The sequence below is a fragment of the Dendropsophus ebraccatus genome, chromosome 6 (assembly GCF_027789765.1).
Source record: "Dendropsophus ebraccatus isolate aDenEbr1 chromosome 6, aDenEbr1.pat, whole genome shotgun sequence".
NCBI classification, from domain to species: domain Eukaryota; kingdom Metazoa; phylum Chordata; class Amphibia; order Anura; family Hylidae; genus Dendropsophus; species Dendropsophus ebraccatus.
The window spans coordinates 22736728-22764088 of NC_091459.1; the positions used below are offsets into that span (position 1 = coordinate 22736728).

Sequence of the window (27361 nt, forward strand, 5' to 3'; positions counted from 1 at the left end):
CTTTCTTCCAGAGACAGCACCACTCTTGTCTCAAGTTTGGTTGCAGGTTTTGTAATGCTGGGTTTACACAGAGCAATAATTCGCCCAATCGTACGATTAACGATTTCGAAGTAACGATTTTTCTTTTATAACGATCAGCGTTTAGATGGAACGATATATCGTACAGAATATTTGTTTTCCGATCGTTTTGCGATCGCTTAAGCCTATCTCGGACATAGGTAAAATCAGTGAATGACTGTTTACACGGAACGATTGGCGAATTAAGAACAAGTTAAAAGATCAAAATGAACGATTTCTCGCTCGTCGTTCGATCGTTCGCTGCGTTTACACGTACGATTATCGTTCGAATTCGATCGTTATCGTGCAAATTCGCACGATAATCATTCCGTGTAAACCCAGCATTACTCAATTCTATGGAAGTGAATGCAAGTGAATTGCAAAACACACCTGAACTGGAGACAAGAGCGGTGCTGTCTCTGGAAGAAAGTGGCCATGTTTTTGTAGAGCTGGATAACCCCTTTAAGGTTCAGGCTGCAGCCCTTATTTTTCTTGGTTTTATAAAAACAGGAGTAAAACTCTAATGGAAGCTGACTGACCAAGCCCAAATACTGTGTGTGACCGGACTGTGTGCTGCTGGATCCCCCCATTATCCTGTCACACATCACCACATCCCATGGTCCAGGCTAATCTGTTCATTATAGTTTGAGCCAATGTTTCAAACCATAGGGGGGTAATAATGGCTGTCTGTTATCCTGTACGTAAGGTACAGTATAGTTACTGGGGATAATATATGCTGCTGAAGTAATTTTTTTTACTGCAGTTATGAACAGAGAAACAATAACTACCATAAGCTAAATTGTAAAGCAACCCCCTCCTCTTTGGATGCACATGGTTTGCTCCACCAAGCTGAAGAAGCAGCAGGTGGACTAGTACTGAGCAGACTGAGGTAAATGTGGCTGTCACTATGTGGGTGGGTGGGGGACATTTACCACATGAAGGGATCTGCCTGACAGGCTGATGTAATAATAGGGGCCCCTCAGTGTCTGACATGTTGATGTAATAGGAGGGGCCCCTTAGTGTCTGTCTGACTAACTTGCTTAGAAGGAAGTGCTTTTCAATGGGTAAAGGACCCTTCTTTTCCCATCAGTCTGCCAGACACTGAGGGGCCCCTCCTATTACATCAGTCTGTCAGTGAGGGGCCCCTCCTTTTACATCTGTCTGCCAGACACTGAGGGGCCCCTCCTATTACATCAGTCTGTCAGTGAGGGGCCCCTCCTATTACATCAGTCTGTCACTGAGGGGCCCCTCCTATTACATCAGTCTGTCAGTCAGGGGCCCCTCCTATTACATCAGTCTGTCACTGAGGGGCCCCTCCTATTACATCAGTCTGCCAGACATTGAGGGGCCCCTCCTATTACATCAGTCTGTCACTGAGGGGCCCCTCCTATTAGATCAGTCTGCCAGACAGTGAGGGGCCCCTCCTATTACATCAGTCTGTCACTGAGGGGCCCCTCCTATTACATCAGTCTGTCACTGAGGGGCCCCTCCTATTACATCAGTCTGTCAGTGAGGGGCCCCTCCTATTACATCAGTCTGTCACTGAGGGGCCCCTCCTATTACATCAGTCTGTCAGTGAGGGGCCCCTCCTATTACATCAGTCTGTCACTGAGGGGCCCCTCCTATTACATCAGTCTGTCAGTGAGGGGCCCCTCCTATTACATCAGTCTGTCACTGAGGGGCCCCTCCTATTACATCAGTCTGTCACTGAGGGGCCCCTCCTATTACATCAGCCTGTCACTGAGGGGCCTGTCGGGCTGTGAGGGCCGTTTCTTCTAGCATAGTGGATTGTTAGGGACTAGGGGTCCCTCCTTACCACAGAACAATGCCTCCTTTTACCACCTCGGCCTGTTGGGGATTTATTCATTAAACTAGTGACCAATCTTTATGGAACCTATTATCCATTATAGCTGATGTGCTGTGTTATACCTGATGGTGGGTCTGGTGGGGGGGTGGTCTTCAGAGAAGACCCTCAGACCATGTCCTAGACATGTTGCTATGAATGATGTCTGCCTGGAGTGTTCCCTTAGCCCAGCATCTAATAATCCAAACTACATCTGGGAATCTCTTTCCAGCACAATCATTCAATATATTATAGAATTTAAGATAAGAGATCCTTTATGGTTTCTTTTCTTTATTATCTGACTATAACACAAAGATATATGCACGATGGACAGGAGTATATGTGATAACCAGCTCACGGCAGTCCGCAGCTTTCTATGAGAGACTACAGCGGGTTTCTGCAGCTCCTGTAGAGCACAATGTAGTCCTGATACAAAATGTGGCACATTGATATGCTATATCACAAGTACATTGATATACTATAGCACGCTCCCATAATGGAGACCTCATAGTGTTCTATAGGTAAGTAGCTATATGTGTGTGCATGTATTAGTGTGGGCAGAGAGAGACTTTATAGCTTCTGGCTGCTGCATTAAAGGACAAGTGCCATGAAAAATTTTTCCCAGTAATTGAAGCACATTAGGGTGCGTTTACACAGAAAGATTTATCTAACAGATTTTGGAAGCCAAAGCCAGCAATGGATTTGAATAGAGGATAGATCCCAGTCTTTCCTTTATGACCTGATCCCTGTTTATAGTCTGTTCCTGGTTTTGGCTTCAAAGATCTGTCAGATAAATCTGTCTGTGTAAACGCACCATTACAAAGTTATATAACTGTGTAATGGTGCGTTTACACAGGCAGATTTATCTGACAGATTTTTGAAGCCAAAGCCAGGAACAGACCATAAACAGGGAACGGGTCATAAAGGAAAGACTGAGATTTCTCCTTTTTTCAAATCCATTCCTGGTTTTGGCTTCCAAAATCTGTCAGATAAATCTGCCTGTGTAAACGCACCATAATATGCTTCAATCCCCCTATCTGCCTCCCTTCCCTGCCTTTTCCCCCCTCCACCCCCCACCAGGAAGTGTCCTACCTCACACAGACCTGATTACTGTCGTCACCGTCACCAAGCTCTTCTCTCAGCTCCTTCTCCTGTTACACTAGCCTCCCCCCTCCCCTGCCTTATCAGGTGACAGACTTGCTCAGCTCCCATTGGCTAAACAACTGCAAGCCATCACTTGTCACATGTCATGCTTATCTTCCCTCTGAATGACTCCGGCACATAGGCAGCCCCCCCCTCCCCTCATACCCTCTCTCCTGCTGCCGTGGACTCAGTGAATGAGTCATGTCACTAGAGAAGATAAGCTGAGGAAGCAGAGTCACCTGACAAGGAGGGGAGGGGGAGGCTGGTGTAACAGGACCTAGAGCAGCCCTCCTGCTGATGACTCCTGCTGATCCTCACAAGAAGGAGCTGCCTGGTGACGCTGACGACAGTAATCAGGTCTGTGTGAGTCAGGACACTTCCTGGTGGGGGGGTGGAGGGGGGAAAAGACAGGGAAGGAAGGCAGATAGGTGATTGAAGCACATTACAGAGTTATATAACTTTGTAATGTGCTTCAATTACTGGGAAAAAGTTTTTCATGGCACTTGTCCTTTAAAGGGGTTGGCCACTTTATAGTATTTTTTTATGTTTTGTGTGTAGTATAGGTAAGTGAATTCACATTACTTACATAGAATTAAAATCACACCCCTTTTCTCTGGGCTATGCTGTCCTCCTCTGTGGTGAGTGTCATAAGATGGCCGAAATGGAGAAGCAAGCGAGCATGCCCCGCTCCCCAGTGTCCACCACTGAGCCTGTATATGCCTATGGAGGACACTGGGGGGGGGGGGGGGGGACATGGTCACATGCTCCTCCATGTCGGCCATTTTATGGACAGACCTGCCAATGAGCAGGACAGCACAGCCTGGAGGAGGGGAGTCTGATATTAGCTCTATAAGGTACTTTTTTTTTTTTTTCTTGCTTTTCTTCAGTACTTCTAGGTCCAGCCCTTTACTCAGCTAATGTGCTGATACATATTATGTTGCTCTATTTAGATGGAGGCCTATGATATAAATCCTGCTCCTTCATTTTCATTTGCAGCTTTTATCTCCTAAACAGACTACGCATAGGACTCCTCATTATTAGGAATGTTCCAGGCAGATTGCCTCCTATTCCCCACCTGTATCAGCTCAGCACATGGGCTGGATCGTTAAGGCACCTGTGCAATGTTCAGCATGGAGAAAATGTTCCAGTGGAATTCCTAATAATAAAGAGGGTGGGGAGGAGGGACGGAGGGGTGGTGCAAGGTTAGGGCACAGATTGGAACGGGCTGCAAGTTTAAAAGTTGTTTTTTAAGACAATAACTGCATCACCTGCCGAAAGGACCCCAGGACAGATCTTGGATTAAAAGCAGCTATCCGAATGTACAAGTGGGGGGGGGGTCAGATTGTGGGTACAGATTCGCTTTAATGCCCAATTTTTCATTTGCGGCTTTTACTATAGCAGTGCGACATTTTAAAGTAACTCTGTACCCACTTTGTGCCCCCCCCCCAACTACTTAGGACTTCTCATCAGCTACAAGAAGGTATTTCTGCTGGTATGTTTATAAACACTGGTTGTGCTTTCGTGACGCCGAAAATCATACTTTAGTTGAGCTGTAGCCGTGTCTAAGAGGCGTGGCCTAAAGCGACCATGCCCTAGGCCAGCACCGCCTGTGTGGTGTTGGTCTCCGTCTCCCCCTGCCTCCTGTTCCGCCCTCTGTCCGCTTGCACACTGTTAACTGTAAGTGCCATTGCGCCGCCTCCTCCTGACCGTTCGGAGTCGCTGCAATGACGTAGCCAGGACCGCGCTACCTTTGTGGTGTGTCCTTTCAGCGTCCCCCCCCCCCCGCCCCATGGTAGTGATGTGCACGGCCCTTCCCCGCCTCTCCACTCACCCCCCCCTGCATACCATGGTGCCGCCCGCTGCCGGAATCAGCTTGTCCTCTTCTTTGGACATGTGCCGTTGCGCGCCGATCCCGCGCAGGCGCAATGATGCACCAGGCTAGTCGTAGAAGGCCGGTAGCGTCACTACGCCTGCGCGGGATCGGTACGCAATGGCGCAGAGTGGCCGAGCGGTGACAGGCAGAAGAGGCGGGGAAGGGCCGTGCCCGTCACTACCATGGGGCGGGGACGACGCTGAGAGGACACACCGCAGAGGCGGTGCGGACCCTGCTACGCCATTGCAGCGGTGCCGGGGGGAAGAAAGCAGCGCATACGCACTTACAGTTTACACTGTGCGGGCGGCAGGGGGAGACGGAGACCAACACCACACAGGTGGTGCTGACCTAGGGCACGATCGCTCTAGGCCACACCTCTTTGACACAGTTACAGCTCAACTAAAGTATGATTTTCGGCGTCAGGAAAGCACAACCAGCGTTTATAAACATACCAGCAGAAAGGACTTCTCATCAGCTACAAGAAGGTAGAAGTAGTTGGGGGGGTCACAAAGTGGGTACAGAGTCGCTTTAATGAATTAGTCACAAGATATTGGAACAAAATATTTACCAATCCTCATTAGAATAGTGACACACATTAGACTCCTTAGTAAATATCCACCATAGTCTATGCCAGAATATGCTGTTTTCACAACAGGTTGCTTAACCTTAATCCCCTGGTGCTGCAGCTATTTTGCTTTGAGGTTCAGTTCCCAGGCCCATTGCAGTGAAAGAAGGGAATCTATAGACACCTTCCCATTGCCTGAATTAATATTTAATCAGGATTGATACCCAAAGCCTCGAAGATTATAAAGGAAATACTAAATCAGTCTTCCCCTTGGATATTGTTTGTATATGGTATTTATATAACATATAATATTTGTGGGACTGTATAAGTGACGATACCTGATGTGATTTCATGTAACTCATGTTTTGCTTTCCAGGACATAGGATGGCTGTCCCCACTTCAGATGCCCATCTTCAGATGACGGCAAAAGTGGCTTTGGCAATAGCAATTATTAGAAATAAACCAGAAGGAAAAAGCAGCAGGCAGTACACGGAGGAACTAGCTAAAAGAGTGTCCGATAAGGAGGGGAATTGGAAGGCCAAGGTGATGGTACTGGAAGCCGAAGTTCTACGTCTGCGACAAGAACTCCTTTTACACAAGATTCACAAAAATAACGGATTAGAAAATGGTAAATATTCAGTTATCATTGACTTAAAGTGTTACTGTTGTTTTTGGGGGTTTTTTTCTAGCAGAAATCAATAGTACAGGCGATTTTAAGAAACTTTGTACATGGGTTTATTAGGCAAATATGCCATTATCTGCATTCAAAAAGACTTTCCCCAGGCCCCCCCTTCCTCCCTCTCATTCACTGCTCATTATCAGGAAATCTCGACTCTTTTACATCAGTCGGGCCCTGTGTAACCTATGGAGGGGGGAGGAGGGATATTAGTCGCCAGCAGAGAGCAGAGAACAAACGATTACACAGTGGAACCTGTGTGAAAGCCAGTATTCAGAGGTCAGTGCTGACTTTAGAGGAGATATCCCAACGATGTAGCTTTAAATTAACTCTTTGTTGTCCTGTTTTTGTGCCTCATCTCCCTTAACCCCTCCCCTCTCCATAAGAGAACCCTCTTTTCATGATAAAAATGCATTTTTCGGCTAATAAACCCAATTACAAAGTTTCTTAAAATCACCTGTACTATTGATTTCTGCAAAAAAAATGTAAACGACAGTGACCCTTTAATTATCTGGTTTATTCGGATATCTAGTATAGATTTAGGATGGCTAACTGATTAGGTGTGAGTTTAAAGGGAACCAGTCAGCATATGGTTCCCTGCAGCAGCGTATAGAGGTACTGTGCAGCTCCACCAGCACACTAGTCACGGCTGCAGCAGTAGCTTTAAAAAGGTGAAAAAGAAGTTTTATTGTGCCACGAGAGGCAGGATCTAGTCAACAGGGCAGGGTGCAGTCCACGACTAGTCATGGCTCTCTGCCTTTCAGCATGCAGTGCATGGGTGATTGACAGGCAGAGAGGCCCATCAGTTAGCACCCCACCCAAAGGACTAGTTGCCGCCCCTCTCCTGGCCTCTAGAGAAACTTCTTTTTCTGCTCTCTACAGCTACTGCTGCAGGAGTGGCTGGTATGCTGGTGGAGCTGCACAGTAAATCTACACTGTGCTGCAGGGAACAGTATTAGCACAAATGACAATTGTCATTCAGGTTATGCTTCCTAAACTGAGCAGTTATAGGTTACTTTGTAAACATCATAAACTTTTTGGCTCAGATTGATCAAAGTGGCCAAGGTTTTTTCTTTTAGCAGTATGTCCATTACCCTGGGATATACTGTAGATGTGGACAACCTAAAACTCAAGTCAGCCTGCGGGCAGAGATGCTCCTTTCTTCATATGCAGTTATACTGCGATATCTGTCAATCATTGGTGGGTGGGCAGGACAGACCCACATCCCCTGCATCAGAGCAGAAAGGCAAAATTCCTCTTTTCTGTCCCTGTGTTATGCTGCTTTGAAGTTCACCTTGAAGAGGTTGTCTGTTTGTTGTAAAAAAAAGAAATGATTATAAAAAGATTTCCCAATACATACAGCAGATATGCATCAAAATGTGATGTTAAATTAGCCTTACATGCCTTTTATATTACATATTGAATACTGGAAACATAAAACCCCCAAAACATGCACAACTCTCATATTGCTACGTTGATGCAAAAATTAAAAAGGTATTGGCTTTATGAAGGTGGGGATAAAAGACAGATAAAAAATCAAGATCAAAACTGTTTGTGACGCCAAGGGTTGAAGCCGCCAACAGTGTGACTGACCTGAAGGTCCCAGTAATACTGCTCAAGTAATAATGACCCCTGTTGCCAGATATACTGCCCTCTGTAGCCTAAAAGAGTAGCCCCTTCCATAATAATAATGCCCCCTGTAACTTGATGCAAAGATGATAATTCCTCATGCAGGCAAGTATGTCCCTTGTAGTCAAATACAGTGTCTCCTGTAGTCAGATTCCATGCCCCCTGTGGTCAGACACAATGTACTCTTCAGCCAGGTATGCCCCTTGTAGCTAGATATGCTCCCTGTAGCCAGGTGTAATAGATAGATAGATAGATAGATAGACCTTTTTCTGTTCCCATGCTGACCTAAGTACTTCCAGCTCCGGCCTCTGCTCTCCAAGTCTACGGAGGGATGCGGAGCGCTGAGCAGCTGAGTGGCTTCACACCTCCCTGGTCTCGATATACAGCACCTCTTCCAGCAGCTGTACTTGGCTGACAGAGCGTTCAGTGTGCAGGGCAGAAGGTGGGTTTGTGTGCTGAGCTGGTGCTGTAGTTGTTTGTTACACAAATTACCCTGCTCCTGTCTGCAGAGTTCAGCAACTGGAAGAAGTGCAGCCAAATGTACCAGCAAAAGACTGCGCCTGCCGCAGGTGCCCTCCCCTCTAGGTTACACCTGATGGTTGATTGGTGCTCTGGGACATTGCTAAATGCCTGCATTCAGCAATGTCCTGGTGCTTAAAGTGTCACTGCCATTTAAATTTACAATAGTACAGGCGATTTTAAGAAACTTTGTAATTGGGTTTTAAGCCGAAAAATGCATTTTTATCATGAAAAAGCAGTTTGAAGCTCTCCCCCTGTCTTCATGGTTCTCTCATGGAGAGGGGAGGGGTTGAGGGAGATGAGGCACCAAAACAGGACAACAAAGAGTTAATTTACAGCTACATCACTGGACTATCTCCTCTGAAATCAGCACTGACCTCTCTGACCTCTGATTACCAGCTTTCACACAGGTCCTGCTGTGTAATCCTTTGTTCTCTGCTCTCTCCTGGGGTCTAATCTCCCTCCTTCCCCTCCCCTCTCCAAAGGTTAGACAGGGCTCGACTGATGTAAAAGAGTTGAGATTTCCTGATAATGAGCAGTGAATGAGAGAGAGGAGGGAGGGGGACCTAGGGAAAGCCTTTTTGAATGCAGATAATGGCATATTTGTCTAATAAACCCAATTACAAGTTTCTTAAAATCGCCTGTACTATTGATTTCTGCAAAAAAAAAAAAAATACGACGGTGACACTTTAAAGCAAATTTTTTTTTCTTCCCAATGCCTCCCATGTACCTCCTCCACCTGCATCGCATATCCTCTGAGAAACCCTGTCGTAGAGGACATGCTCAGAAATGAAATGTAATGACAGCTTCTCGGGAATGTTCATGTCTTGCTTGTATCCTAAAAGCTTTAAACAAAAGCTTCTTTGTGTACTGAATGCGAATGTAATGTTCTCTAAAGTCGCATCTTTCGTTTGCGATCTGCCCGTTTGTTGACCTAAAACGTCTTGTATTGGCATGCATTGCATTTGTAAATTTTGAAATGTGTTTTGATCGCTGTTTTCCTGAACTCATCTAAAAAAATGACTCACAAAAGACAAATAGACAATCTAGAAATATGAAGAATTGCTAAGGCGACACAGGGACACAGAGGCGGAAGATGATTTCTTTGTTGTTCTAGCAGTGAGATAATACAATAATCTGAGAGACTGTATTCTTCTTTAATCGGTAATAAACTAGAGGTAAATGAGACTTCAAAGGCCGTAAACAATTTATACTGGAAAAACAGAGGACGCCTTTAGAAATAGAAGCTAAAAGGGTTGTATGAGATTAAACAAAGGAATATCACTCCTGTGCAAGGGCTGACATTGCAACTGCAACACTCAAGCTGTAATACCAGAGTCCATTTTTTTTTCAAACTCTTTAAAAGAGCACCTATCATTTTAAACAAACTTCTAACTTGTCATAGCTTGTGTTGGTTGGGGTCTGGGTAGGGCTGGGCGGTATACCGTGAAAATACCGATACTGTCTCTGGCGTCGGTTAACGGACCTCAACTTTGCCAGGACGGTATTTGCGGTATTTCACCCCCCCCTCACCAGGAGGCCGCATCCTCCGTCCTGTCACCACTGCTGCCTCATGCCGCCGCTCCTACCCTGCCTGGCCTAAACTATTCCGCAGCCCAGAAGGGAAGAGTTATTGGCCTGCACCAGCGCCACAGTGTGTCCCACCTGCCTGCTCTGCCCACATGCTCTCCGTGCTCTCCGTCTTCCATAAAAATGATGCGCCCTGTACCCGTACAGCTGCCCCACTCACTTAGCACACGCGGTGGCGCCATTTTCAAATAGCCGCAGAGAAAACATTGCTCGAGCCCGCCACCCGCTATGCCGATACCAGACACTGCTTCCCTTAAACAGCCGCTGCGGGAGACACACCAGCCAGCCTCCCAGGAGTCTGAGGGGTGCCTCTTCAGGCTGCTGCTGCTACTGCAAGCACCCATCCACATCCACCACTTTACTGTTTGGCTTCTAGAGAGAGAGCAGGTTGTAAGGTGAGAGCGCCGGCATTCATTAGTGAGAGGGTTATGTGCCTGGCGTGTCCTAGGCTGCTGTGAGGACGTGTGTGCTGCGGCCTCCGGTGTACACAGCCTGTAGTTTCCTATTATGGGTCATCCTGAGCAGCTGCCAGCGTGCGCGGGCTGGGCGCTGAGCTGCTGTGCTGTGTGTATACAGTGGCTATGTGGTCGCTACGGGCAATGCTGGGGGTGAGCTCCACATACAGAGCTGCTTAGTGTAAGGGCTCACTCATCCGGGGGCATGGAAGATATATATGTATTTATTTTTTGGGCATGCTAGCTGCTCGCCACTAGTATATTGGTTTAGTGGCCCTGGTATGTGCCAATGACCAAGGAGCAGCAGTCTGTGTCTAGGGGCGCAAAGAGCTGCCAGCCAGTGTCAGCCCAACCCCTCCCCCCTGAAGCCATAGTCTGGGAGGGAGGGGAGGCTAGTGCAGAACAGGATCTTAGTGTGAGGTGGGGTAGGTAGATAGATAGATAGATAGATAGATAGATAGATAGATAGATAGGAGATAGATAGATAGATAAGAGACATATAGATAGGAGATAGATAGATAGATAGATAGATAGATAGATAGATAGATAGATAGGAGATAGATAGATAGATAGATAGATAGATAGATAGATAGATAGATAGATAGATAATAGGATATAGATAGATAGATAGATAGATAGATAGATAGATAATAGGAGATAGATAGATAGATAGATAGATAGATAGATAGGAGATAGATAGATAGATAGATAGATAGATAGATAGATAGATAGATAGATAGGAGATAGATAGATAGATAGATAGAGAGATAGATAGGAGATAGATAGGAGATAGATAGATAGATAGATAGATAGACAGATAATAGGAGATAGATGGATAGATAGATAGTGTAACGCCTGGAGTAGTGGATCCACTGGACCGTCACCAGCGATGGCACTAACCTCACCAGGGAGCGGAGTCTAAGGGGCCGCTGGTTTTCACCAGAGCCCGCCGCAAGGCGGGATGGACTTGCTGCGGCAGGCGACCCCCAGGTCGCTACCCCTGGCTTGGTTGCTAGTGACGGCAGACGAGGTGTAGCAGGAGCAGCAGACGTGAGATGGTGCTGGCAGAGGTCTGTATGCGTAACCGCAGGCAACAGGCTGAACACAGGAGAGCAGGAACCAGGAACAGGGACTAGGGACCAGGTATCGGACAGGAATCAGGAACAAGGACTAGGAATCAGGAACAAGGACTAGGAATCAGGAACAAGGACTAGGAATCAGGAACAACAGGGAGCTGGGCCAAACGCTATGGAAAGCAAGTAGAGGCTCCAACACCTGGAAGGGGGCATGGCTGGAACTTATAGGGAGTGGTTGGTGCAACTACCAATCAAGGGCGGACTGGCCCTTTAAATCTGAGACAGCCGGCGCGCGCGCGCCCGAGGAGGCGGGGCCGCGCGCGCCGGCCGGCACAGTGACGGACAGGAGCGTGGTGAGGTGAGGCGCCCCCCGGGGCCGAAGTAACAGCAGCGCCGGGTCCCTGCTTGCGGACACCGGCTGCTGCAGGGGCAGGAGAGAGGGTGCGGCGGCGGTCCGGAGCACGGGACGCCGCCGTGGCCCTAACAGTACCCCCCCCCTTTGGCCTCCCCCTCTTTCTGGTCTGCAGGAATTCTTTGATAAGGTCCCGATCCAGGATATTAGATTCGGGTTCCCAGGATCTCTCCTCAGGACCAAAACCTCTCCAGTCCACCAGGAAGAAACGTCTTCCTCTGACAGTTTTCATCGCTAAGATGTCTTCAACAATGTATACGTCATCAGAAACAGCTTGTGGAGAGGAGGAAGAGGCTTTACTGGAGAATCGGTTGAGGACCACTGGCTTCAAGAGGGAGACATGGAAGGCGTTAGGAATCCGCATAGTAGGGGGTAGACGGAGTTTGTAGGTGACAGGGTTGATGCGTTTAAGCACCGAGAAAGGACCAAGGAATCGAGGACCCAACTTGTAGCTGGGAATCTTGAGACGAACATATTTGGCCGAGAGCCAGACTTTGTCACCTGGGAGAAAATTCGTGGCAGGTCTCCTCCTCTTATTGGCCTGGTCCTTCATGCGTTCAGAGGCTTTGAGTAAGGACTGTCGAGTCTGTTCCCAGATAGACTGCAGGTCAGATAACAACTCTTCCACGGCTGGGACCTCGGAGGACGGAGAGAGAGGCAGAGGAGGACGAGGGTGATGCCCGTAGACCACAAAGAACGGAGACCTGCCTGTGGAAGTCGAGTCCAGATGGTTATATGAGAACTCCGCCCATGGAAGTAGATCGGACCAGTTGTCTTGGCGGCTGGAAACAAAATGACGTAGGTAATTACCTAGAATCTGATTGACTCTCTCCACTTGCCCGTTGGTCTGAGGATGATAGGCCGATGAGAAGTCCAGCTTCACTTGGAGTTGCGAGCATAGGGCACGCCAGAACTTTGAGACAAATTGAGAGCCTCGGTCGGACACAATGTGAAGAGGAAGTCCATGCAGGCGGAAGATGTGTCTGAAGAACAACTGAGCCAGGCGAGGAGCAGAGGGTAGGCCAGGAAGAGCCACAAAGTGAGCCATTTTTGAGAAGCGATCCGTCACCACCCAAATGACTGTATTGCCCGCAGATGGAGGTAGATCTGTGATGAAATCCATCCCAATGTGATGCCAGGGATGGTCCGGGACTGGCAGAGGCAAAAGTAGGCCGGCAGGCCTTTGACGGGGAGACTTATTCCTGGCACAGACTGCACAGGAAGCCACGAAGTCCTTGACATCTTGGAGGAGATTAGGCCACCAGTAGTGACGGGAGATCAATTGCCCGGTCTTTTGTGCTCCTGGATGCCCGGCCACCAAAGAGGAATGCCCCCACTTCAAGATCCGCTTCCGGAGTGCGGGGCGCACATAAGTCTTACCGGGAGGCAGTCTTTGCAGAGCAGAAGTGGCAACTGGTACTAGGCGGTCAGGAGGTATAATGTGACGAGGAGATTCCTCTTGCCCCATGACATCGGATGCTCTGGACAATGCATCGGCCTTTACATTCCTCTCGGCTGGACGGAAATGGATGGTAAAGTCGAACCGAGAGAAGAAGAGGGACCACCTGGCCTGCCGGGGATTGAGGCGTTGAGCCGATTGGAGGTAGAGGAGGTTCTTGTGATCCGTATAAATGTTAACGGGATGTTTAGCCCCCTCTAAAAGATGACGCCACTCCTCCAGTGCCAACTTAATAGCCAGGAGTTCACGGTCCCCAATTGTATAGTTCCTCTCGGCCGGGGAGAAAGTCCTGGAAAAGAACCCGCAGGTTCTGGTCTTGCCAGATGTGTCCCTTTGCGAGAGGACAGCTCCTGCGCCCACGGAAGATGCATCGACTTCTAGAGAAAACGGCCTGGAGACATCCGGGCGGACTAAAGCAGGAGCAGAGGCAAAGGCAGACTTTAGGCTGTTGAAGGCTTGTTCGGCCTCTGGAGGCCAACGTCTGGGATCCGCCTTCTTCTTCGTGAGAGCCACTATAGGTGCGACCAGGGTAGAGAAGTGAGGGATGAATTGCCGATAATAGTTGGCGAATCCAAGAAAACGTTGGATAGCTCGAAGTCCCACAGGACGTGGCCACTGGAGGACAGCTGAGAGCTTGGCCGGATCCATTTGTAGACCCTGGTCGGAGACGATATACCCAAGAAACGGAAGCTTGCGCTGATGGAAAACGCACTTCTCTAGCTTGGCGTATAGATTGTTGGCCCGTAGTCTTCGTAGAACCTGACGCACTTGGGCCACATGAGTCTGCTGGTCAGGAGAGAAGACCAAAATGTCGTCCAGATAAACTATGACGCAGACATAGAGGAGGTCTCGGAAGATATCGTTCACGAATTCCTGGAAGACCGCGGGGGCATTGCATAGGCCGAATGGCATGACCAGATATTCGTAGTGCCCATCTCTGGTGTTGAAAGCGGTCTTCCATTCGTCTCCTTCACGAATACGGATCAAATTATACGCGCCCCTGAGATCCAGTTTGGAGAAGATCCTAGCTCCACGAAGACGGTCGAACAGTTCGGGAATTAGCGGAAGAGGGTATCGGTTCTTGACAGTCACCTTATTTAAGCCCCGGTAGTCTATGCATGGGCGGAGGGAACCGTCCTTCTTTTGAACAAAGAAAAATCCAGCGCCAGCGGGAGACGTGGATTTACGGATGAAACCCTTCTGTAAGTTCTCCCGGATGTAGGAGGACATGGCTTCAGTCTCGGGCACAGAGAGAGGGTATACTCGGCCACGTGGAGGAGAAGTTCCTGGAAGCAGGTCTATAGGGCAATCATAGGGCCGATGAGGTGGTAGAGAGTCCGCCTCCTTAGCCGAGAAGACATCTACGAAGTCTTGGTAATCCTCCGGTAGTCCAGTGAGAGGCTTGGCGTAAACCGGTGACCTCGTAGAGCACTTGGGTTGGGGAGACCTCAGACACCTATTATGACAGTCCTGACCCCAGCTGAGAACCTCTCCAGTTCTCCAGTCCAGCTTAGGGGCATGCAATTGCAGCCAAGGAAGGCCCAGCAGGATGTTGGAAGAGGAATGGCGCAAGACGTAGAAGGAGATCCTCTCCTGATGTAGGGCGCCCACATGGAGAACTAGGGGTGCGGTCTGGCAGTGCACTGCTTCGGTCAGAATCTCCCCCGTAACCGAAGAGATAGACCGGGGTTGGGCTAGCTGGATCACGGGTAGCCGCCATCTTTGGACCAAAGAAGCAGAAATGAAACTGCCAGCAGCGCCAGAGTCGATGAGGGCAGTGGTCTGGAGAAGCTGCCCAGAGGGTGTCTGGATGGAGACTGGCATGGTCAACCTTGGAGAGGTGGCATTCACACCTAGGGAGGCCTCTCCTACCGGACCTAGGTGCGAGCGTTTCCCGGACGCTGAGGACGTTGGGGACATCTCTGCCGATAGTGATCAGCGCCACCGCAATAAAGGCAGAGATTCAGCTCCAGTCGACGGGCCCTCTCATCAGACGTCAGGCGAGCTCGTTCCACCTGCATGGGAACCTCTGGAGACGACTGGGGCGTAGGAGCAACGGGATTCTGGAACACCGGTGCCAGTCGAGGATGGCGACGGGGCGGGATCAGACGCCGTTCTTGTCGAACCTCCTCCTCCCTCTCGGAAAACCTGGTGTAGACTCTGGTAGCCAGTAGAATGAGTTCATTCAAGGAGGTAGGCAGATCTCGGGCAGCGAGCACATCCTTCACCTGACTGGACAGGCCCTTTTTAAAGGTGGCAATTAGAGCGGCCTCATTCCAGTCTAGTTCTGCGGCCAGGGTGCGGAACTGGATGGCGTAATCACCAACGGAGGAAGTCCCCTGGGAGAGATTGAGGAGAGCAGTCTCAGCCGAAGACGCACGGGCAGGTTCCTCAAAGACAGAGCGGAACTCGGCCAGGAAGGTACGGAGATTGGCAGCAACAGGGTCATCACGGTCCCACAGTGGTGTGGCCCAGGCCAGAGCTCTACCCTCCAATAGGCTGATGATAAAGGCCACTTTAGAGCGCTCGGTAGGAAACTGACTACTTAACAGTTCAATATGCATTGTGCATTGAGTCAGGAATCCCCTGCACAACTTGGGATCACCTCCATATTTATTCGGGAGGGCCAATCGGAGTCCCGAAGAGGTTGCAGGAGGTGATGACTGCTGAGCTGTGGTATGCTGCTGTACGGCTGCAGTCAGTTGTTGGATCAGCTGTGACTGTTGCTGGATCTGTTGAGCCTGTAGGGCGACCACTCGGGCCACTTCGCGGATATCAGGCACCTCGCCGGGATCCATGGTTGGAGCCTACTGTAACGCCTGGAGTAGTGGATCCACTGGACCGTCACCAGCGATGGCACTAACCTCACCAGGGAGCGGAGTCTAAGGGGCCGCTGGTTTTCACCAGAGCCCGCCGCAAGGCGGGATGGACTTGCTGCGGCAGGCGACCCCCAGGTCGCTACCCCTGGCTTGGTTGCTAGTGACGGCAGACGAGGTGTAGCAGGAGCAGCAGACGTGAGATGGTGCTGGCAGAGGTCTGTATGCGTAACCGCAGGCAACAGGCTGAACACAGGAGAGCAGGAACCAGGAACAGGGACTAGGGACCAGGTATCGGACAGGAATCAGGAACAAGGACTAGGAATCAGGAACAAGGACTAGGAATCAGGAACAAGGACTAGGAATCAGGAACAACAGGGAGCTGGGCCAAACGCTATGGAAAGCAAGTAGAGGCTCCAACACCTGGAAGGGGGCATGGCTGGAACTTATAGGGAGTGGTTGGTGCAACTACCAATCAAGGGCGGACTGGCCCTTTAAATCTGAGACAGCCGGCGCGCGCGCGCCCTAGGAGGCGGGGACGCGCGCGCCGGCCGGCACAGTGACGGACAGGAGCGTGGTGAGGTGAGGCGCCCCCCGGGGCCGAAGTAACAGCAGCGCCGGGTCCCTGCTTGCGGACACCGGCTGCTGCAGGGGCAGGAGAGAGGGTGCGGCGGCGGTCCGGAGCACGGGACGCCGCCGTGGCCCTAACAGATAGATAGATAAATAGATAAGAGACATAAAGATAGGAGATAGATAGATAGATAGATAGATAGATAGATAGATTGATAGATAATAGGAGATAGATGGATAGATAGGAGACAGCTAGATGATAGATGCTGGTGCTATTTACGCTTTTTTTGAGGAAGCATCCCAGGTTTTGTGCAATTAAAGGGAACACCACAAAAATCTTGCCGTAGGGCTGTCCATTCAGGTGCATACTGGAGACGGGGTACTTCCGTCTTGCCCTTTGACCGTATTATAAGTATATGCAGTCAAAGGCCAAGCTGGAAGATCTCCAGTACGCTCCTGAATGGACAGCCCTCTGGCAGGATTTTTGTGGATTTTTATCCTGCTGGTGGCTCCAAATAATAGGTGCCCTTTAAAAAATTAAAAAATAAAAAATTCAACAATTTGGCTCGACCAAATGGGTGTGGCTTTCAAAAGGGGTAGGGCTTATAAATGGGGTGTGTCATAATTATCGCTTAATTATCGTTACTGCGGCTACATGTACGATAAACCGCGATATTGATTTAGGCCATTATCATCCAGCCCTAGGACTGGGTGCTGAGACCCCCGCTGATCAAGAGAATGAATCTTGTCTCACTGCTAAAGTAGCAGTCGACGGTATTATAATGGAGCCCTATGGAACTTCCAGTAATTATGTTGACTGCTACTTTAGCAGTGAGACGGAGATGAAGAGGCAGAGGGAGGCATGTCGCTATGATATGTCAGAAGTTTGTTTAAATGATATGTACCCTTTAACCCCTTAACGACCAAGGGCGTAAATGTACGCCCTGGCGTTGTTAAGGGCGTTCAGAGGGGGCGTACTATATGCAGCCTGGGACGGCGGCAATTAGCGGGCACCGTGCCCGCTAGTTAGCTTTTTAAATGCAGCTGTCAAGGTTGATCACGGAGGAGCGATCCCCGCATCTTTACCGGGCTGGGGTCTGTGTCGTGATAGCACTGATGCCGGCTCGCCATTCTATTGCTTTCGGCTGCAGCAGACGAAAGCAATAGAGCACAAATCTCATGGATCTATGCAGTAAAACTATACTGCATAGATCTCAATGAGAGATCAGTGTAGTTATACTAGAAGTCCCCCAGGGGGAACAACCCTAACCCCAAGGGGGCTTTTAGTATGTGTGTGTAAAAAAAAAAAAAAGTTTTTCTATTACTAAAAAATAGAGATGAGCGAACCGGGTTCGGGTTCGAGTCGATCCGAACCCGAACGTTCGGTATTTGATTAGCTGGGGCTGCGGAACTTGGATAAAGCTCTAAGGTTGTCTGGAAAACAGGGATACAGCCAATGACTATATCCAGGATTTCCACATAGCCTTAGGGCTTTATCCAGCCACCGCTAATCAAATGCCGAAAGTTCGGGTTCGGATCGACTCGAGCATGCTCGAGGTTCGCTCATCTCTACTAAAAAATCCACTCCCCTAATAAAAGTTTGAATCACCTTCCTTTCCCGTTTTTATAAATAGAAATAGATAAATAAATAAACATGTTTGGTATCACTACGCGCATAATTGCCCGAACTATTAATTTATTTCATTCCTGATCTTGCACGGCGAAAAAAAATTCCAAAATGCAAAATTGCACATTTTTGGTCGCATTAAATCCAGAAAAATTGTAATAAAAAGCGATCAAAGTCGCATATGTGCAATAAAAAAAAACGAAAGTACAGATCATGGCGCAAAAAATGACACCTCGCACAGCCCCATAGACCAAAGGATAAAAGCTATAAGCCTGGGAATGGAGCGATTTTAAGGAACATATATATTTTTTTTTTTTCAAAAGATTTTAATTTTTTAAAGGCCATCATATAACATAAATGTTATGCAAGTTACATATCGTTGTAATCGTAACAACTTGAGGAACATATATAACAAGTCAGTTGTGCCCCAAACGCCCCAAATTAAAATAAATCGCGTTTTTCTGGTTTCGCAGCATACTGTATGCAAAAATTAAGCTGGCCGTTGCAAAGTACAATTAGTAACACAAAAAATAAGGGCTCATGTGGGTTTCTAGGTGAAAAAATGCAAGAGCTATGGCCTTTTAAGCACAAGGAGGAAAAACTAAAGCGCAACTGGAAATTGGCCCAGTCCTTAAGGGGTTAAAGGGCAGAGTCTGACTCCATACAAATGAAAATTCAGTCTGGCTAGCCTTATTGAGCTCTACTTTACCCCACAGTGTTAATTTCCTGAGCAGGCCCTTTTTCAAGAGGTCTACTAGGCTATTGCTGACATAAGTATTTTGGGATACAGCAAAGGAGTTAGCAAATCAACTTTTCACCTTTTCACCAAATGGGGGAAAAGTAAGAGATTGCGGGGTTCCAACTTCTGTACCCCCCACCGATCTCCGTATCAGGCCCCGGCCTCCGTGTTTTGAATAGAACCACGGGTACGGCATGTGACCCGCAGCTCTATTCATTCCTAAGGAGGTGCTGGAGAAAGCCAAGTACAGTGCTCTTCTGCCTCACACGGCTCTTTCAGGTGGCTCCATGGGAATGAATAGAGCCCTGGGTCAAGTGCCGCAGCTCTATTCATAACATCGAAGCTGGGGCCCCATATGGAGATCAGTGTGGAGCACGGAGGTGGGACCCCCTGCGATCTCTTATATTTCCCTTTATGTGGATAGGGGAAAAGTTTATTTTGCCCGGACAACCTCCTAAACTGCATCAGACAGTAGAAATATAGGCAGTGGTGTTATATGAAACTACTCCTACTACCTGACATCATCAATGTCTGCACGGATCACATCCATTAAAACTATTTCACACCACTTTTTAAAACTTTTTGTGTGTCGATGTCCCATTCAAATGTTAGTGAGTATTAGTAACTCTGCCCATATGTGATTAGGAGGTGAAGTATATAATAGTGGTGTTCATTTTGTGTAATTTACAAAAAAAGTGACACTTTTTATCTCTGTCCCGTCTTTGAAGTAAAGTGGGTTCACACATACCGTATCCACAGCGGATACCTTCACTTTCACTTTAATGAGAATCCATACTCCCAGCGGGACTGTCACTCCGCTGAGACTATGTAAAAGTCAGGGCAACTGATCCAGTTTTCCTTCAGGGAATTCAGATAAAATTATTTTTTTCCAAATTTTATACAGGCAATAAATATGGCAAGTCTTGGCTTTGGGTTCCATAAAATTATTGTTTTGAATAAATTACAGTGGTTCCTTGGATTACGAGCATAATTCGTTCCAGCACTGCGCTTGTAATCCAAATCCGCTCTTAAATCAAAATAAATTTTCCCATAAGAAATCATAGAAGTGCAGACAATTGGTTCCTCGACCCAAAAATAATGATTTTTTTTTATTCTGAATAACATGTAGAACAGATGAAACAAACATTCAGAAACAGCAGAATATGTGATATTATAAGTTACTGTACAGTATAGCAATCAGCATGTGGAGTATAATGTATAGTAAGGGCATAAAACTGAAAAACAGCAGCAGTTTGTAGATACAGGATGGAACTGCAGATCCCCATAATGCAGTAGTGTGGTACAACAGGCTAAGATAGAGAAGCAAGGCTGCTGTCAGAGGTCTGTGTGGTCACATGACAGCCATGGGGAAGGGGGTGGGTTCAGCATGGACCAATCAGGAAGTGATAATCACAGAGCTGTGCAGGAGGACAGTGACAGTAACTTTTCTATACAGCAGTATAGAAGGAATGAGCAGGGCAGATGTGGGAACAGTATAGCAGCCCTCTCTGTCTGAGGAGAGAGGGGTTACAGCTATGGAAAGATTACCTCCACAGTCCTGTCCCCTGATGCAAGCCCCAGCCTGAAGTGGATCTGCTATTATTTGGGAGGTGAGGGAGACCCCAGAGTACAGGGCTGTAGACCCCACTATGCAGACCATGCCCCTCCCCACTCCTCCTCCCTCTCAGTACAGGGAGCTCTTAAACCAAAGCAATGCTCTTAAACCAAGTTACAATTTTTAAAAGCTGTGAGCTCCTCTTGCAAAACGCTCTTAATCCAAGTTACTCTTAAACCAAGGTACCACTGTATATGATTATGTTTTTTATCTTGAAAAGTCGTTAATATGTTTATATTTTGCTTTAGAAATTCAAGAAAACATTAGTTTGACACCAGGCGTGCAAGAACCAACTGGAAATCTGGAAGCAATGAACCTATTACAAGATGATTCAGGATGTGAATTTTCTAATGAAGATGGGATGGATGCATTGACAGCATCTCAGAGTTCTAACAACTGTGACCAAACATGCCGAGATCTGTCACATTCTGCATCTCCTTTAAATCATCTTCCAATTATAAGGAGCTTTTCATTTGGTGAGGAACAGCTGTCTAGCCAGATACAGTTTCTTAATCATCTTCTTGGTCTTGGAAAAGTGACAACAGCACAAAGCAATGGAACAGATTTCACAAAGTTTGGAAATGACTGCACTGTGGTAACTGATTCAGTGTCTGGATTATTGAATGGCTTACTTAGCTTTTATGAAACTCCTAAACCATCTGTTTTAACAGTTCAAACGAAAGCCTTTAAAACTATAACAAGTCTCCTTACTAACTCACACCTGCCCCAAAATATTCTCCGAGTGTGCATGAAGAGTTTAGAAGATTTCGAAAGACAACTGATCCAGAGCATCTTAAGAAATGACAGCATAAACAGGGTGAGTGATTCAATTAATATCGTATGGACTGATTAGTGATTAAACATGGACCTCAAATATTTATTAAACGGGATCCTATCAATTATTTAAAGTGACACTGTCACCCCCTTTTTGTATTCTGACTTCTCTTCATAGGTGTAATGGGTAAATTTAGCAGTTTTCATACCTTATTTTATATCATATGTCATGGTGCTTGTTCAAGTAAAAAGTGATCTTTTATCAACTGCAGATTGTGCTAAGTGGGCGGGGCTTCACACCCCTCCGCAACTTCATCTGCACATAGGCCCTGCCCCCCTCGCTGACCTAAAGGTCTAGGCCCCAACCCCTCTAGTTCGGCCCATACCAATGGGTGTCAAGGGGGTGGGGACTATGTACCGATGATGTCTCGGAGGGGCAGGGCCTACTGTAGCGCTGTTACCGTGAAGTCCCGCCACCTTAGCACAATCTGCAGATGATAAAAGATCACTTTTTACTTGAACAAGCACCATGACGTATTATGTAAAAAAGGGTATGATAAATTTACCCATTACACCTGTGTAGAGAAGTCAGAATGCAAAAAGGGGGTGACAGTGTCACTTTAATGCAACAGGATACAGGTATGGGCACCCTTAATACACTATGATTTAAAGTGATACTGTCGGTCATCCTCCTTACTCTATGGGCAGTTCTCCCCACCATCCACAAGCTTAGATGCTGCACATTCGATATATACAGTACCTGTATAAAACATGTTTGTGTCTTCTTACTGCTCTAAAATTGCTTAATTTCATTGGTGGATAGTGTCACCTAGGCGGAGCTTCACAACAGTTGGGTCCAGGGAGAGGTGGCCCAACTACCATCAAGCCCCGCCTAGCTGACACTGATGTCCATTGATGAAATGAAGCGATTTTTATAGCAGAAAGAAGAAATAGTTTTATAGTCATATATAAAATATCTAAACTTGTGAATGGTACAAATAATCGCAGACAGTGTAAAAGGGGGTAACAGTATCCCTTTAAGAAAGGAAGCATCACACTATTGTTTTTAAACATACCTAGTCTTTTTGTTGTTAAGGGAGATTAGCAAATGCTACAGATGTCTGGAATCCCTGTTCAAAACCCTTGCATGGTCAGCCAAGCCTAGTGTGAAGTAGTGGAGAGTTGGCTTAATACTTTAAAAGTCCAGGGAAATTTTTCATTAAAGTATTGTATTGCCCCCCAAAAGTTATACAAGTCACTAATATACACTTATTACAGGACATGCTTATAAAGTGCTTTTTTCCCTGCACTTACTACTGCATCAAGGTTTCACTTCCTGGATAACATGGTGATGTCACTTCCTGGATAACATGGTGATGTCACTTCCTGGATAACATGGTGATGTCACTTCCTGGATAACATGGTGATGCCCTGACTCCCAGAGCTGTGCGGCTGTGGCTGTTGGAGAGGATGATGGCAGGGGGACACTGAGGGACACAGGGCACTGGGGGGACACTGAGCATCCCTCTGCCATCATCCTCTCCAGCAGCCAAAGCCCACACAGCTCTGGGAGTCGGGTCGTGACATCACCATGTTATCCAGAAAGTGACATCACCATGTTATCCCGGAAGTGACATCACCATGTTATCCAGGAAGTGAAGCCTTGATGCAGTAGTAAGTGCAGGGAAAAACACTTTATGTGCATTTCCTGTAATAAGTATAAATTGGTGATTTTTGTAACATTTTTTTGTGACTCTTAATTAAACATGCACTTAAGCCAATTTTTATGCATAATCTAGCCAGTCACAAAAAACACAGCAATTTTTTGTTCGTTTTTCTTAGTTTACATTTTTATTTTCACTAAAAATTCCTGGAATCCTTTCCTACAGTTTGGTCATGTATAGTGACCCTTTGGAAATTACTTATGATTCTGTGCCTTCAGCAGGTTTATCTCAGCTATTAGAACTTCCTGTCTGATGAAACTGCATGGACTATTCCACTCACGTTCTCCACAGAGAGGGATATCAGAATTACTGATGATAATTATATAGCTCTTGTCACACAGCTATACTGGAGGAGGCGACAGGTCACCCTCTTTGATTATATTCTTATGGTCTTTTAACTTATTTAAGAGACAATATAGGGGAAGTTTAATACAGTGTCCTCCAAGTAGGCATATACAGTACCACCTCTAGCTGCTTATGGGATGTGGTGCTGGTGCATGATGGGATTTATAGCAAAGCACAAAGGTAGAGAAAGCAAGTATGATGTCTGATCAGAAGCAATGAGGCAACTCCAAGGAAGTCAGTACAGTATACAGTACGTAGGAGTCTAGAATGTAATGGACAAGCAGCTAGGGGTGTAGGGATGCAAACAGGTGTTTTCAATGGACTGCTTTTATAACTTTAACCCATAAAATTTTATATTAAGTTAACAATAAAGTTATGGATGCAAGTATTTACAATATACCACTGAATAATCCACATCAGAATCATTAGAAATTAACGAACAAGGTCTACAGAGTCTCACGATCATTATTTGTGGCTCTCATTATCGATAGACCTGTCATTTTGTGCTAAAATCCTGAGGCGGATTCATAGTCTAAAGGTGCGTTCATACGTATTTCTGCTGCAGGTCTGCAGCAGATTTAATCTAAATAACTGAACACAGCATCAAATCTGCAGATTTTCTGCGGATCCTGTACGTGTGAAGGGTAGCTTCACATACACCGTATCACAGCTGATTTTATGCTGCAAATCTGCAGCAGATTTGATCTAAATAACTGAACACAACTTCAAATATGCTGCAGATCTGTGGATCATGTACGTATGAAGGCCATGTTCACATGGCGTATAACACTGGCCGTTCTTTGACCTGGCTGGATCACAGAACGGCTGGTGTTACTGAAGATCATCCACCGGCTGGATGATCTTCACTACTAACAAATTCACTGCTAATGAATTAGCGAATTCCCTGCAGCACACAATGGAGCATGCTGCCGGAGCCGTACGCTCCATTGTGTGAACTGATATGTCAGCGTATACACTCTGGCCGGCGTATACACTTCCCTCTAGCTGCAGTAAGATGTAAGTTAAGTATTAATCACAGCCTTTTTGCAAATCTGCAACAATGGTCGTGATTAATACTTAGGCCATGTTCACACAACGTAATTTTAGGCTATGTTCACACTGCGTACGAACCGCGAACATACGCCCGTAGTACAGGTATGCTTCCTTAGCTTGTTTCGAAGCGATCTGAAACAGGTCATTTACTTTGAAATCTTCGCCCAGCCCTGTAAACCACACAGAACCTTTTGGATCGAAAAATCAAGTTCAATTTGGCTGAAATAAGTGCTTCGTACGGGACCGCATGTAAATCCATGGCCGTAAGTTTCAACATTTCCGTCCTCAAACAATGGTCTTGTTTATTTTTCACGGCGCCGTATACTATCCAGCCGTAAGCTCATACGTAGTGTGCACTGTGCGGGCGTATATCGTATACTTTCAAGCAAACGCATCAACCTCAAAACTACGTGCGTATATTCGCGGTTCGCACTACGGCCGGAATTATACGCAGTGTGAACATAGCCGAGTGTATAATGATAAAGTAAAATAAAGTACCAGTGAGAGAACTGCTTCAGCAAGAAGAAGAATTCAATAAGAAAACTGAACAAGGTGGGTACATGGTGGGAGATGAAGGGCAGGCCTTGACTTTATTGGGGATTACCCCTTTTTGCTACATTTTTATTTTTTATGGTAACTTTTGCCACTCCAGCAAATAAAACAAAGTAACAAATACCATATTTAAATTTTGTCAATACAAGACATTGTGTAGTAACTCTAAGGGTGCCTTCACACGTAACAGATCCGCTGCGAATTCGCAGCGCGATCCGCTGCGGATCCCTGCCCTGCCATGGACATCCCGCTGTGAGTATGTCAGCAGCCAGGCCAGTTAACCCCCCGCCGCCAGACTGTATACTTAAACTGCTTTCTGCGGCTGGGAAACCCCGAAGCAAGCAGTAGCGTGGAAAAGGTGATGTATACGCTCCGACGGCCAGGGGTTAACGGGGCAGACTGCTGACATACAGCGGGATGTCCATCCCGCTGCGAGTTTGTCTGCCCATTGAGTGTACAGGGCAGGGATCCGCAGCAGATATCGCTGTGAATTCGCAGCGTGAAATCCGCTGCGGATCTGTTACATGTGAACGCACCATAAGGCTGGGTTCACACTGCGTTTTTGCAATCGTTTCAACATATCCGTTTTTAATTGGTTACTTCTAACGGACAGAAAAACATAGTCAACACTACTTTTGTGTCCGTTAAAAAAAAAAACGCATCCTTTTCGATCGTTTTTTTTTTTTTACAATGGAAGTCAATTGAAAAAAGGGGTTCAAACGGATGACACACAATTGCATCCGTTTTTTGCATCTGTTTTTTCCATAAAACGTATATGTTAAATGGATTGCAAAAACGTAGCGTGAACCCAGCCTGACGCAGGATGAATTTTAGTTGTTTTTTTTTTTGTTATAGTAGAGGCATGGTCCTGATTAGAGATGAGTGAATTGCCGGTCTAAATGAAATGAATCGCTCTGTTTGATCGGTAAGAGGCTTATCATCTGACTGCCTTTCAACTCTGTTCCGCTCCCAAACACTCCTTGCCGTGTGCCCGGAAAAGCTGGATCCAGTCCTGGGAAACATCTCCTGGTTTTCAAGGACTGGATACAGCTTTTCCTGATACCCGGGGTGGAGTGGCAGGGAGCGGAACAGGGAGTTGAAAGGCAGTCGGATGATAAGCCTCTTACCGATCAAACAAAGCGATTTGTTTCATTTAGACCGGCAATTCGCTCTTCTATTTTCCTGATGATCACTGCTTTATCTCTCAGTCTTCATTGCAGCAACTGACATGTATCTACCTATACACACATTATCAAAAACTTGAGAGTAAATGCTATAAAGATAATAACCGTTTAGGCAAACGGAGCTCAGGTTTGATGACTAGGGTACTCTCACTCCCGAGTGATGAAGTAACAGGAGCATGTTTTAATACACAGTCAAAGCCGTGCTGGGACTCCAAGGTCAGTGATGAATCAGACCCCAGAGATTTAACAACTTAAATGGGAGGCATCTCCTCTGTCACTGTGCAAGCTGCTTTGGTAGATTGACAGGCTGTAATATGCAGCCAGGACCCTGCTGCAAATGGCAGGGTCAGACATGAGTTCAATCCTGGCAGGATAATCGCTGTATGTGTTATTTCAAAAAGTTTTGACATGTCATAGAGACATAAAATACAAAAATTGTCCCTCACTTTAACACCTCAGTTCACACTATGCAGTTTGCATGCCGCTGTGGCTAAATTACAGACAAAAACAGGAAAGTGTAACAGCAACCTGCAAGTGCCAGGACTTACTGCACATACTCCCTTCAGCTTATATGCGATAAAAACCTGTTCTTAAGATTTTTAAAGGGAACCAATCACCGGAAAAAAGCATATAGAGCTTTTGAAATGTGCTGTTAGAGCACACAGCACACTTGCCACAGGTGTTTTCATAGCCTCCGTGCCTTCCCGGTGTAAGCCGCAAAGTATCTTTATAAAACTGGCGCCCTGTATGCTAATTACCTGAGGTAGTCATCTGGGCGGTGTGCGGCTAGCAGGTAGTCACGGTCCTCTGGGCGTTCTTCCGCTGTAATCACGCCCCTCTGGGCGTGATTCAAATGGCAGAGTAGCTGTGGCATCACTCGGGAGCGCACCGTGCCCAAGGTCGGTGCGCTGACGTACTGATGCCGGCCGCCGCCGCGCATGCGCAGTGCAGCCGGTTCTATTCCGGCTGGACTGCGCCTGTGCAGAATAGCCTCGAACTCGGGCTCACATGCTATTCGAGGCTATTCTGCACAGGCGCAGTACAGCCGGAATGGAAGCGGCTGTA

The 27361-nt window shown here is 47.0% G+C and overlaps 1 protein-coding gene across 6 annotated transcripts in view; it reads left to right on the top strand.

Moving 5' to 3' along the window:
- The first annotated feature begins 866 nt into the window (after positions 1 to 866).
- The window catches only part of MEI4 (meiotic double-stranded break formation protein 4), a 228762-nt gene continuing 202267 nt past the window's right edge, over positions 867 to 27361 (top strand). For 5 of the 6 annotated variants that reach the window (XM_069974676.1, XM_069974675.1, XM_069974674.1 and 2 more), the window contains exons 1-3: positions 867 to 946; positions 5858 to 6109; positions 20913 to 21481. In XM_069974676.1, coding sequence (XP_069830777.1) covers positions 5866 to 6109; positions 20913 to 21481 — 813 coding nt within the window. In that variant the 5' untranslated portion in view covers positions 867 to 946; positions 5858 to 5865. Of the gene's footprint in view, positions 947 to 2334; positions 2422 to 5857; positions 6110 to 20912; positions 21482 to 27361 lie in introns of those variants that run through there. The other variant, XM_069974672.1, reaches the window with a different exon arrangement.